The 12,724-nt window shown below is 40.7% G+C and overlaps 1 protein-coding gene across 1 annotated transcript in view; it reads right to left on the bottom strand.

Moving 5' to 3' along the window:
* Window positions 1–2,037: 2,037 nt before the first annotated feature.
* Ereg (epiregulin) overlaps window positions 2,038–12,724 on the bottom strand; it is a 14,873-nt gene continuing 4,186 nt past the window's right edge. Inside the window, exons 2-5 of the mRNA XM_026784983.1 lie at window positions 5,001–5,087; window positions 3,950–4,073; window positions 3,255–3,404; window positions 2,038–2,119 (exon numbers count right to left, since the gene is read on the bottom strand). Of these exons, the coding sequence (XP_026640784.1) occupies window positions 2,038–2,119; window positions 3,255–3,404; window positions 3,950–4,073; window positions 5,001–5,087 (443 nt within the window). The remainder of the gene's footprint in view (window positions 2,120–3,254; window positions 3,405–3,949; window positions 4,074–5,000; window positions 5,088–12,724) is intronic.

Raw genomic sequence — 12,724 nt, 5'->3', positions numbered from 1 at the left:
TATATATATATATATATATATATATATATATATATATCTTTCCTGAGATCTTTTTAAAAGCATTTAAAGATATGCAAAGCTATTCATATATATATATATATATAAATATATATATATATCTTTCCTGAGATCTTTTTAAAAGCATTTAAAGATATGCAAAGCTATTCCAAAGTTCTTGCATCAAATTCTGTGGTGTGGTGTGGTTGGAAATGCTCATAGAGGAGTAATATACCCATATCTAAAAGCCTTCTTTGGCATCTGTAAATTAACTGGCTCTATTCTAGCTCAGTTCTTGGTGAGCTTTAAACTGTCATCTGGAGAAGTCAAGGTCACTTAAAACAGGCCAGGTTTCTCTCTGTCCCGTTGGTACCAATGGGATTTAAAATGTGTTCTTACTCAGGACCTTAGACTTTAGCTAAATAAAATGACAAAGAAATATACCTTTAAATATCACTGACCTTCATTTGCCTTTGTCTTCTTAGAAGTAAATATGTTGGCTAATGCAGAAATAAACAGCTGTAATTCTGCAAAGTATGGAGCGGATATATGCACAAGCGTGTGCACAGCAATGCAGTGGGCATTGCTTCTTTCATCTGCTGCTTTCCCACATAGTAAGGCCTGGACTTTTGATGCGAGCTGTGTGAGCCTTCCAGGGTTTTCCATGAGTGGCTCCATAGGGCAGGAATGTTTTCTTCCCTTGCACTCTAGAGGTCAGAGGCAACTCACAACGGCTTGGCTGCCCTACCACGTGCCAGAAAAAAGGTGGAGGAAGAATAGACTCTCCCTGGCCTGGAATGTGCTCCAGAGAGATTCCACCTAAGGTTGAGCCTTCGGTTAGGCAGCCTCCCAGGAAAGGCAAAGGCGTGCCGAGGAATCCTGAGGCAACCACACAGAATAAGTGAGTGACTCACGGACAGAGACCTACAGGCTGGGAGCAGAGACTAACTTCTCTCTTTCCATAAATGCAAACAAATGACAGGGAGAGGGCCCATGTTTTTAAAATGGAACTTTAAAATCTGAAATAAGGTATTTGCTGAACTAGTTGTCAGTGAAAATTCTCTTGAAACTAGGCATGGTAATGTGGGCCTATAATCCCAGAGCCAGGGAGGCTAAGGCAGGAGAATTACCATGAGTTTGGAGCCACTCTGATCAAAAGAGTGAAACTCTGGGTTAAAAAAGAAAAACAACAACAACAACAAAAAAAGAAAAACAAACAAACAAAACCTCTTGAATATAAAATAAAAAGTCCATTTCCATGTTAGACAAGATCTGACTAGCAACCTCCTATATTTTAAAATTATGATTAATTTGATTTGGGATTCTGATTTAATCCTATAACAATAAATAATCTAAAATGGAGTTCAAATTTTCTTCAAATGTGGCTTTTCTGATTGATATTCAAGAAGGACTTCACATTAATGATGTACTCTACATAAAAGGGATGCCCATGCTTCAGGTGGGTTAGCACAGGCCTTGTCCTTGGCCCCTCTGTACCAAATAGCAGGGATGCTGAGGAGAGATCCTCTCCAGGATTCGCTGGCTCACGGGTGTGGCGTGAGGCACACAAGTTGTGTTTACCTCCCCTTATTACTGTTTTAATACATGAAGTAATGGTGTCAACCTCTGTGCCAAGCCATGATATAGTCAAATCAGTTGTCACAGATCCGAGACGCAGAAAATAAATTATTTACACAATTGATTTGACCTTATTATTTAGGCCCACCGGAATGGCACTTGCAACAGGCTGGGCATTGCTGACTCTGAGCGTAGCTCCAGCTTACTGAGCTTTGATGCTTTTCAATAAAGCATTTCACTCAGGAAATTCTTACAAAAATATCCATTTTCTTTTGATATTAAATACTTTACATATAATATATTAACAAATAGTCTGTCAAAAATAAAACACTTTCCAAATACATTAAAAAATAAACAGTTATTGACCTAACACATGACCCAACATAAATATTATTAATATAATGAAATATTGACATTAACCAGGCATGCTATGCATCCCAGTTCAAAACTTGATGGTGATGTTCAGACTTGTGGCACCGCGGGGTCTCCGGAAGTTACTCTCTCATATTCCTTCTTTGATTTATTACTTTTTCGATGTTTGTACCTAGAAAAACACCAGAAAGGAAATAGCACTGTAACTAACAGATATAAAAAACAAACTCTAAAACAAATACATGGACTCCCAGAGTACATTAAGAACAGGCATCTGGTGGCATATGCCTTTAATCCCCAGCACTTGGGAGACAGATGCTCTGGAGACGGGTCTCTGAGTTCAAGGCCATCCTAGTCTACAGAGAGAGTTCCAGGGCAACCAGGGCTACACGGAGAAACCCTGCTTCAACAAACAAAAGGGGGAGGGCATCCAAAATGACCAGAGTGACTCTACTTAGGTCAAGCAATGGAAAATCGAGAGACCAAGAGGGCAATGTCCTGCAGCCCATCCGGTTTGGTAAGAAATGGACATGAAACAGTTAACATGAAACTGTTTCTCCAAGGGCTTAACAAAGCTGGGAATGACAGGAGAAGTTCTCCAGTATCTTTTTCTATCAGTTTCTCTCAGCAGTATTGAGTTCTGTTACATCTAATTAGATGTATATAACCCGAATGGGTCTACTAGTATACCTTAAATCTTCCCCAGGTTATACTTAAAACCCGATACAATGCAGAAGCTCCATGATACCTGTTAGAGTGTGTTTTATAGGTTCGGAACAGATACTATTTTCAAATTCTAATTAGGAAGACATTGTCATTGGATGGCTATTTAGAACAAAATTTAGACAGTGTTTTTCAGAAAAGATTTCAACAAACAATGTGTACCAGCTTCAAACTAAGAAATGTAAACTGGGAAGATTTTTGTGGGCACTATTAACTATTCAGACTGTTTCATAAATCCAGTCAAATTAAAAACCCTGACAATCTTTAGTTATATAGCCTCTCATTTGCCATTTTGTGATAATATCACTGTAGGACAAGAATCCTAGTTATTACAGGATGACATTTTCAGCCTGTATTTTATAGAGAAATGAATATTTCCTATTTTGACCTTTATATGCATATAGGCAGGAAGTAAAGGTTAGCAATTTAATGAAGCCTGAGTGTAATGGAAAGGGGCAGTTTTGTAAATACCACAGTGCAGATTCCATCTTGTGCCACTCATATTATGTTTAGATTTCAACCAGTTTGCAGGTCTGTTATTGGGTAGTTTAGAAATCAATGGCTAATAAAACAAACCAACTTACCATCTGCAGAAATAGTATATGGACCCAGCGGTGATGACAAAGAACAGGAGAATGAGAATCGCTGTCAGGGCAACGTATTCTTTGCTCAAGGGTTTGTGAACGGTGAGGAAGAAATGTTCACACCGGACACCAGTATAGCCCACGTCACATCTAAAGAATGCAAAGGAAATCAATTATTTTAAAATGAAGCCATGTTATGAGTTAGTGCTATAAGAACTAAGTCTTCACTGCAATGAAGAAAACAGCAAGAAAATTTTAAAGTTATAAAAATGAATTCAAAAATTGAACTCAGAGTTGGGTCAACGTTAATAAAATGCCTCCACACAGCGTGTAGGACAATCTGATGTGGCCACTAAGGTCCTGGTCACCTAGGAGGGTTGAGTTTTATAATATGAGGTTTTCCTTCTAATTAGTAGAATTGATTCTTAAAACAATAGCTTATAGAGAAATCCAATAAAGGTTCAGTTGCCACTGTAGTGAGAGGGGAGGCATCTGAAGTTCCCCTCATTGTTCTGCACCCCAAATTATCTGTCCAGATTGAAATCTTATATTTACTTTCTAATTTCAAGAATGTAATCAAGGTTTTAATTGTATAAAAATAAAATACATTTCAACAGCCGGTAGGAATGTAGTAACTAAATACAAAAGGAGAGGACGGTGCAGACTCCAGGATCATCATCACGTGCTCACGTTACCTGCAGTAGTTTTCACTCATGTCCACCAGGTAGATGCACTGTCCGTGCAGGCAGAGGCCGTTCATGTCAGAGCTGCACTTGGTGATTGACACTTGTGCCACACGGGGATTGTCTTCCGTCTGAACTGTGACGAGAACGCAAAGTTCAATGACTTGTGTTACAGGGCTCTGAGTGCATGGCTATCCTTTAAAAACAACAACCTCTGTACAACTTCAGCAGTCAGGTCAGAGGTCAGCAATGGAGAATTTGGGGGCTCTAGACATTACCCTACTTACTGCATTTCCCCAACCTAAAAACAGACACCTGAACATGTAGCAGACCCCCAAACAATAAGCAAACAGCTTAACATAGAACAAACTGGAGGATTTAATATTCGAAAGACAGACATACAGAAAGGTTGGAGTACTCTTTCCTGCCCAAGTAACACAACAACAAAAGAGCAGTAGTGAAGGGAGGTTGACAAAATTCCAGAAAGCTTAGTGATGATGGACAAGAAAGAAGATAAACCAAGACAGCTCTTTGGCATCCGTATTCAGCTGAGACCAAAGCATAGAGCCTTCCCTTGGACCATGTTCCACTTGGGGAACAGTGACTGCTCAGGGGTCACCATCAGTCACCTTTGTATTTCTACCGGAACACGGTGCTGATTCACACCAAGCACTCCACAAACGGTTCCTGAACGCTAGGAATGACGTGGGACGAGAACATTTCTTCCTCTGACACGCTACAGCTGTGTAAGAAACTTATACTTTCCTGTTTTTCATGGGAATCGTCCCCTCAAATACTCTCCAATAATGGCTCTATACTAATGGATTTTTTTCTTATTTTCTGTCTTTCTAAAACTCGATTTATTAAAATCTATAACCACATGTCTTATCTTTCTCCCCTTGTCACTGCTTCGTGAAATTTCTCCAGATCTCTAGTTAACTATAAGGCTAAAAATGGAGAGAGCAGGTGTCCCTTCCTTCTGCTTCTTCAGCTTGTATTAATATTTACATTTTCTTTACAAATGTGAAAATCTCTGATGCTGCTTCCATGTCCTCAGGCTTACCTAGAGCTGTGCAGTTGTTCTCAGACTCTCCTGGGATGCATGATGGAATCACGGTTGTGCTGATAACCCCTTGTAGAAGGTGGAAACCTAGTTATGGAAGATAAAATACATAATTAATATATCAAGAAAAGCAACCGTCACTAAATTTCTATGTATCATCCCTATCGGTTGAGATGTTCTGTTTTAAGAAGTTAATTCATCAGACTGATAACAGAAAATAATTTATGGAAATGTTCATATAATTGAAAGCAGGTGATATCTCTTGTAAGTAGATTTTAATTTACAAAATAAAGTCTAGATAAAATGAAAATATCGCTGCCCTTTTTTGTGGGGATTAACTTTAGCATCCCCACAGATAACTAAATTTGCAGCTGTTCAAATCCCTTTCCTAAACTGCTGTAGGATTTGCATATAATCTGAGTTTGTTTCCTAGTGGACCTTAAATGATTTCCAGATTACATCTAAAATCCAATACAATACAGGTGCTATGTGATACCTGTTATACTCTGTTGTTTAGGTTCGGTACCTACACTATTTTCAAATATTTTGAACCCATGGATACAGGCGGGCCATCTGTATGTCTTATCTAATAATAAAGAAGAAACTGGTGAGCCATGCCAAGCTGTACAAGCCCTAGCACCGATTGTCTGTCAGCACGGTGAAATTGAAACAACTGTCTCATTCGGCAAAAAGATGAAGGTTGGAAATTAGGTGTCAGAATGACTCAAGTCACTTCTGAATTGTGCAGGAAACATGATAAGAAGAGCCTTCTAATGAGATACCTGATTATGCAATAGTATTTTGCCTCTCCTGTTTAATCTTTGAGTATTTGCACTTCAAACTTCTTCCTGGCTTGTAGAAGTTACTATTATATAGTCAACGCCTATGTTGGAGGTAGGAGTAGCAGCAGCAATTGATAAGCCTCAGTCACAAACCAGGCAGAGACATTGTTCTGTTCATCTTATCCATGCTATCAGTGATGCTAAGGAAGACATTACTACCTCTATCAGACATTTTAAAAAACCTCCCGAGCATGAAGAATTTAAATAACGTCTCCCAATAACACACATTAAATGGGTCACATGATAGAATTTGGAAATGGGTAATGATACTTGACTATAATGAACACCACATGGAGGACATCAGGCTAGCGAAAGCAGAGTTTTTTTGCATCACAGATAAGCAAAAGAATGGTAAAAAATATAATAGTGTGAGAAAACTTGATTTACACTAGTTGGACACAAAACTCACTTCCCTAACTCTCAATTTTTCTTACAGAGTTTTAGAGAGACTGAAATGGATTTTTCCCCAGAAATGCCTAATGTACCCGAGATTCCCATAAATATGCCCGGCAGGCAACTTGTAGCCTCTAGTTTTAATTAACTATCCAGTTAGTGCCCTCTACTGGTTTACAGCAAGAGTATAAATTTCTATAAATGGGCATTTAAATGCATCATTTAACTTATATGTTAAAAAATAGATTTTTTTTTCTTCATCAGAGGATCTTTGAACTTACCAACCAAATTGCAAATGGGGATGTTTTAAACAACAAGGCACAGATTAATAACCTCAGCCTCACGGTTTCTGGTGCCATTTTTCAAACTTGACACAACAATCCTGTTTATGTTAAAGACTTGTATATACTCCAGATGGGACCAGAATGTGCGAATTACATGTCTTATACAACACCACTTATCAAGGTACCACAGAAGACAAGACCTAAGGCATCCGTTTCATATTCTTTCGGTGGTTTGAAACCACTGAAAGTTCTAGAAGCATCCTTCCCCCCGTCACATTTCTCTGTGCACCATAAATTGCTTTATAAACCAAAATTAATGTTTCTTAAATGACTAAAAAGAAAAAAGAAAACTGATGTCTGAATTTCACTGTCAGTTTAACAGAGATGCAAACTGTTTTCCATGTAATTGAGGCTGGAGATGTGTGATTTGGAGGAGGACCTGGATTCTAATCCACATTAGTTTTGTTCTCCTTCTCAGTAGAGTTTCGCCATGCAATGTACTGAAGAATTAAACGATTTAACCTAGACAGTCTTTTCAGCACAAACTGGGCTTCTGGTTGAACATGATTTTATCCTTGACACACGCACACCCCACCTCCAACCCTGCACCCCCACTTCCCCACCCCGCTCAGTTCTCAAGTGTACTTCATTAGTCAACAAAAATACTGGAGGAGGCATTTCAAATCTCTCTCTAGGAAAGCACCTTTGTGTGTGCAGGGGTGGGGCCTGGGGGGACACTCGTTTCTCTGTCCAAGCCCTATTATCCATTATCCTCTATTTAGAAGTCACACAGGGCAGACAAGGTGCTGATGTCAAGAGGAGCATTTCCTGCTTAAAATTTCTTTCAGCTGCGACCCGCCCCTGCTGTAGGCTGCGGCTGATTGCAGCTGGGGCTGTTTAGTGTTTGGCTGTTGTTTGTTAAGGTTTTAAGAAATTGTTTGTCTTCCATCATAAGCTCCTAGTTGCTTGGGCCACAGGTGAAATATTTGTCTTTGTAGATTACGGAATGTTCAGCCCAGGGTGTGCCTCTGTGAACACTGGCCTCTCCTGGCCTGTGATGTCTGTGTGGGGCTTAGGACAGTTTCTGTGAGACTCGCTAGGAGAATATTTTGCAGATGAAATCGTACATAATCATACTAAAGTGTGGGATCGCACTCAGTCATAGACATGTAAGAGGAGTGAACAGCAGAAACAGGTCTAGATCATCTATCTCAGTAGACCACTGAACTGATTTAAAGCAGGGTTTCCTCGCTGGTCTCCAGCTGTGGCTGCCACAAGGCTTTGGCAGCTGGAACAGAGGAGTAAATGCGGCGATTAGAAGGTGGGATAGCCCACCGCAGAGGACTGTCATAGCCTTACCTGTTGCCTTTGCAAAACTTTTTAACCATTGAGAACTGGTCCTAGAGCATCGCCCATACTGGGCAAGCATTCCATCATGAAGCTACAGCCCCAGCCCAGCAGTCACAGGTGCAAAGAATAAGTCGTGGCATCCTATCTGCTCAGTTCCTCAGTCTTACGATTTTCGTTGATATAAACCAGTATAACAACCTATGGTTCAATTGGAAATGCTTTACTTAAGTTTTTGATCCCTTACAAGGATTCCTGCTAATAAAGTATTTCACTAGGTTAATATATTAATTTTTTGATAATATCTGTGGCAAAATCTGATGTGGTGACAACATTGACACTAGTTGCTAAGATCCTGAGGAAGTCCCTGCAAAGTGATATGGGTAGATGGCCCATGAAACTGGTGCTCAGAATTTCAGCTTCACTCTGAAAAGCAAAGACCAACATCACTTCAGGAGCTATTATCTGGGTCACAGCTCCAAGTAGGTTAAAGAATGTGATGTCCCTGTTCATCTCTCCCTTCACCTTGTGGTGGTTACCTTTCAGTGAAATCTCAGATACGCCAGCAGGAAGTGGAGCCACTGACTCACAGGATGCAATTCGCCTCTTCCCCATGAGTCAGGCAGGGCCCAACCTACACCCTTGAGCAATGATGGGGACCCTGCGTGTGTGCGTGGGAGAGTCTGAGTACGCTCACCGGAATGGGGATAACCCTGACTGCCACCGGCCCTGGAGTGCTGGGACCTGTTGCCCAACGTCAAGCAGAATACCAGACACAGAAAAATGTCCTCCAGTTTCTTCTGACCCGCTTCCTAGTGATGACATTGGGGAGCGGGGAACAGGGGTGGGTGATCATCTAGAAGACCAATAGAGAGGAAGTGGGGATTCCGTGACTGGAAGAGAAAACCATTCCCAAGCCTCAGGCAGAAGAAAACATAGCTTCTATAGAAAACAATCAAGCAAATAAAAACGGGACAAAATAAATGATGTTAATGAATGAGAGGTGTTCCCCTTTTTCCCCCAATGAAATCTTTCAGAAGATTTAGACCAGAACAGCAAACTCACTATGAATCACAGTATTTGTCTGGCTCAAACAGGTAGCCGAATCCGCTATGAAACCCTCCCCAGGATCATACTCGCTGACCTGCTCTGGAACTGTTGGGTTTTATGCCTTCTTCCAGGGTATGACTATAGGACTTTTTGGTAACAGTCGACTATTGTATCACGTGCGCTTCGAAGATGTGAAGAGAGTGAAGAAACTATTTTGTTGTTGTTTTAATTTCACTGTTTGATAATACCTTGCTTTTTCTTGCTTAAAATAACAAAAATATGTCGAATTGGGTCATGAAAAGATCTGCTTCCTAAACTTTCAAGTACCAATCTGTATTTCAGACAAAATGTGTATGTATATGTATGTGTGTATATACATATATATATGTATGTGTGTATATATGTGTGTATATGATGTGTTATATGTGTGTATGTGTGTATACACATATGTATGTATATACATATATTTTATAGCCTTGTTTCATACAATCACTCTATTCCTACAATTTTTAATTATTAACCTTATATTTAAGCATCATTTAAATCTAAATGTAAAAAAAATTCTATACTTGAGATAAAACAGCCCAAGAGATTGATATGATACAAATATCTAAATATTTCTTTTAATTTTGAGTTTTAAAAGATCCAAGAAATTTTCTTGGCACGTGTCGAAGAAATATTTAATATACCATTTTCTAACTGTATGCATTAATTTTTGTTGCATAGTTTCTGTAGGAACTGTAAACCACACTTTTAAAGTGTTTGTGTGTTTGACTTATCATATGATACACTAAAGTGATTCAAGCTGAGAATGAGTTTAAACACAAAGGAAAAGTCCAGTGTTTCGCATGGTACTTAGTGGGTATCTCATTCATAACGGAAGTGCTGCCGTTAGGCAAGGAAATACGGGGAACTGGTGGGTAGGGGGTAAAATATTAATCTTGCCATTTAGGAGTTCTATGGCTTAGAACTCCAAAGGTGGGACATGGTTCTCCTAAGAGTCGTAAATGAATCTATAGAGTATTATTTTAATTGTATTGGGATTTTCTCCTTGAGATAATCTAACATGGGAAGACTCTTTACAACCTTTTGCAAACGTACTTCCTCCCATCTTGCTTCTACCATCATTGATTCAGACCAGAGATGTAAATCCTTATTTTGAAAGAGAAACCTCATGAAGGATCAACAGCAGCATTCTAGTGTCTGTCATTTGGTGTCTTTTTATTGTAGTGACAGTGATGACCGAAGCTTTGAATATTTCATGACATTTTTAGAAGCATGCTAACCAACTTTGCCAAACATGAATCTTTTCTCCAGGATAAAATTTTAATGAGTGAACACACAGAGACATGCACACCAACATGCACAGTTACATCCACACATACAAGCAGAGAGGAAAAGAAGAGAGCACGCACAGACACACAGAATGACTATTCACAACGTCATTTAAACACACTTTGATGCAGTCTTGGAAGATAAGTTCTTTGCATGTAACTCAGGCTGGCCTCAATCTTTCAAACCTCCTACCCTAGTCTATCAATTCCTAGGAATACAGAAATGTACTATTGTGTCTAGTCATGAAAGGGTCCTTTTACACAATCTTGAAGGTATTCATTTTTACCCAGAGAATCTACTTAATTAAGTATATATTGGAAGATGCTGACGACTCCGCCCTCATGAAGATGCAGTTTGTGAATGCAAGGTCTAGATTCACATTGAAGAACTTGATTTCAATAAGAGGCACATGCACAAGAAGGGTTTGGCTAGAAGGGGAGGAAGGCAGTTCACCCCATGCTGCTTTCTAGTTGATTACAAGAGTATGGGATGATATTGAATTAACACATGTCTACTGAGCACTTTCTATTCCTGAGACTTTGAGCAAGATGGAGAAAGAAAGAGACATGGTTCCCGGCCTTTACAGATTCAGTGGAGTTCCATACCTAGGATTCAGACAAAGAAAGCAGAGAGACACGAGGAATGCTAAGTACTAAGAGAGAACATACCAAGTTTGCAGGATCTTTCCATGTGCAGAAAGCAGTGAGGACAGAAGGGTTATGGCAACTGTGAGTGAAGGCATGAAGGAAAGCCTCAGTGACTGGATTTCAGTCTGGAGCTCATGCATGACCTATATCTATGTTTGGGGTCTGGGGAATACACGTCCAGGTAGAGTAAAGGAATATAGAAGGGACACTAAGGCTACCCACCCAGACCGGTAAGTGCCTGCCTACCGGGCAGGCCTCAGGGTCCCCTGTAAGGGAGCCCGGGCACCTTCAGCGCGTGAATGCGCCAGGCTCTCCTGTGCTCTTCTGGATACCGGCCCCCCCTTGCTCCGTTCATCCTTTTGTCACCGGATCATTGGCCTACCTGGCGGCCCTGTTTAGTTGCTGAGGAATCCCATCTGGACGGAACCTTCATCTGGCGATGGATGGAGATAGAGATAGAGACCCACACTGGAACACTGGACTGAGCTCCCAAAGTCCCAATGACGAACAGAAGGAGGGAGAAGATGAGCAAGGAAGTCAGGACCAAGAGGGGTGCACCCACCCACGGAGACAGTGGGGCTGATCTATTGGGAGCTCACCAAGGCCAGCTGGATTGTGACTGAAAAAGCAGGGGATAAAACCGGACTCTCTGAATATGGCGGACAATGAGGGCTGCTGAGAAGCCAAGGACAATGGCACTAGGTTTTGATCCTACTTCTTGTTCTGGCTTTGTGGGGGCCTAGCCAGTTTGGATGTTCACCTTCCTAGACCAGGATGGAGGGGGGAGGACTTTGGACTTCCCACAGGGCAGGGAACCCTGACTGCTCTTCAGACTTGAGAGGGAGGGGGAGAGGAGTGGGGGGAGGGCGGGAGGAGTGGGAGGCTGGGAGGAGGGGGAAATAATTTTTTTCTCAATAAAAAAAATAATTATAAAAAAAATAGATTGTATAACCAAAAAAAAAAGGAATATAGAAGGAGCCTGTGACACCTATTTGAAAGCCAAATGAGATACTGTGTGTGTGGAAACCTTTGACATATTCCAAGGAAGCAATATAGAATGAAAAAGGAAAATCGGGGAATTGTTATTAGAGACAGGCAGAAACGGTCAAGAAAAGAGAAAAATAAGTTGGCTGAAAGGGGTAACTTTAGCATTGTGGAAGGGCAGGGGTGTAACAGGAAGAGCAGGGAAATAGCTGTGCCATGACTGAAGAAAGCTCTCAGAGCCCCTGTGTGAAATGGGATTCAAGTGCCACTAAAACCAGCAATAGATGTTGCTAAGCTGATGGATTTTGTGGTGCCGACATCAAACAGATAATTGCTCAAGCGCTCTATCACGACACTCCCAAAGGTGACTTTTAAAACACTGAAGTTGGTAACTAGATTGGCACTATCTATAAAAGTTCTTTGCCTTTAATTCAACCTGTGAATTATGGGTGACAATAAAAAATATATTAGATTAGTGGTTCTCAACCGGGACCAATTTTATCAGCCAAGGATGTTTGACAAGGTCTAGAGGGGCTTATGGTTATCACAGTAGGAGGTGCTACTGACATCTAGCAGGTAGCATCCTGGTTTGCTCAGCAATGCTCAGGACAACCTACCACAGAGAATTAGCCCATCCATATCTGTAGTGTAAGTATCAAAAATCCTTCACCAGACTCCCCAGATACAGGCTCCAGCTCTAGCTCGGTTCGTTTTATCCCCATACTAAGAATTTCCTTATCCCTAGAAACAGAGAGCAGGGAGTGAGGTCAGATGTGTGGATTAGATTGCCCCTCACTCTCCTATTGACTGTCATCATCCAGTCTATCCCTGCTCAATTCCCC

This window comes from Microtus ochrogaster, linkage group LG1, assembly GCF_000317375.1.
Source record: "Microtus ochrogaster isolate Prairie Vole_2 linkage group LG1, MicOch1.0, whole genome shotgun sequence".
NCBI classification, from domain to species: domain Eukaryota; kingdom Metazoa; phylum Chordata; class Mammalia; order Rodentia; family Cricetidae; genus Microtus; species Microtus ochrogaster.
This window is presented reverse-complemented; position numbering and strand designations above follow the sequence as displayed.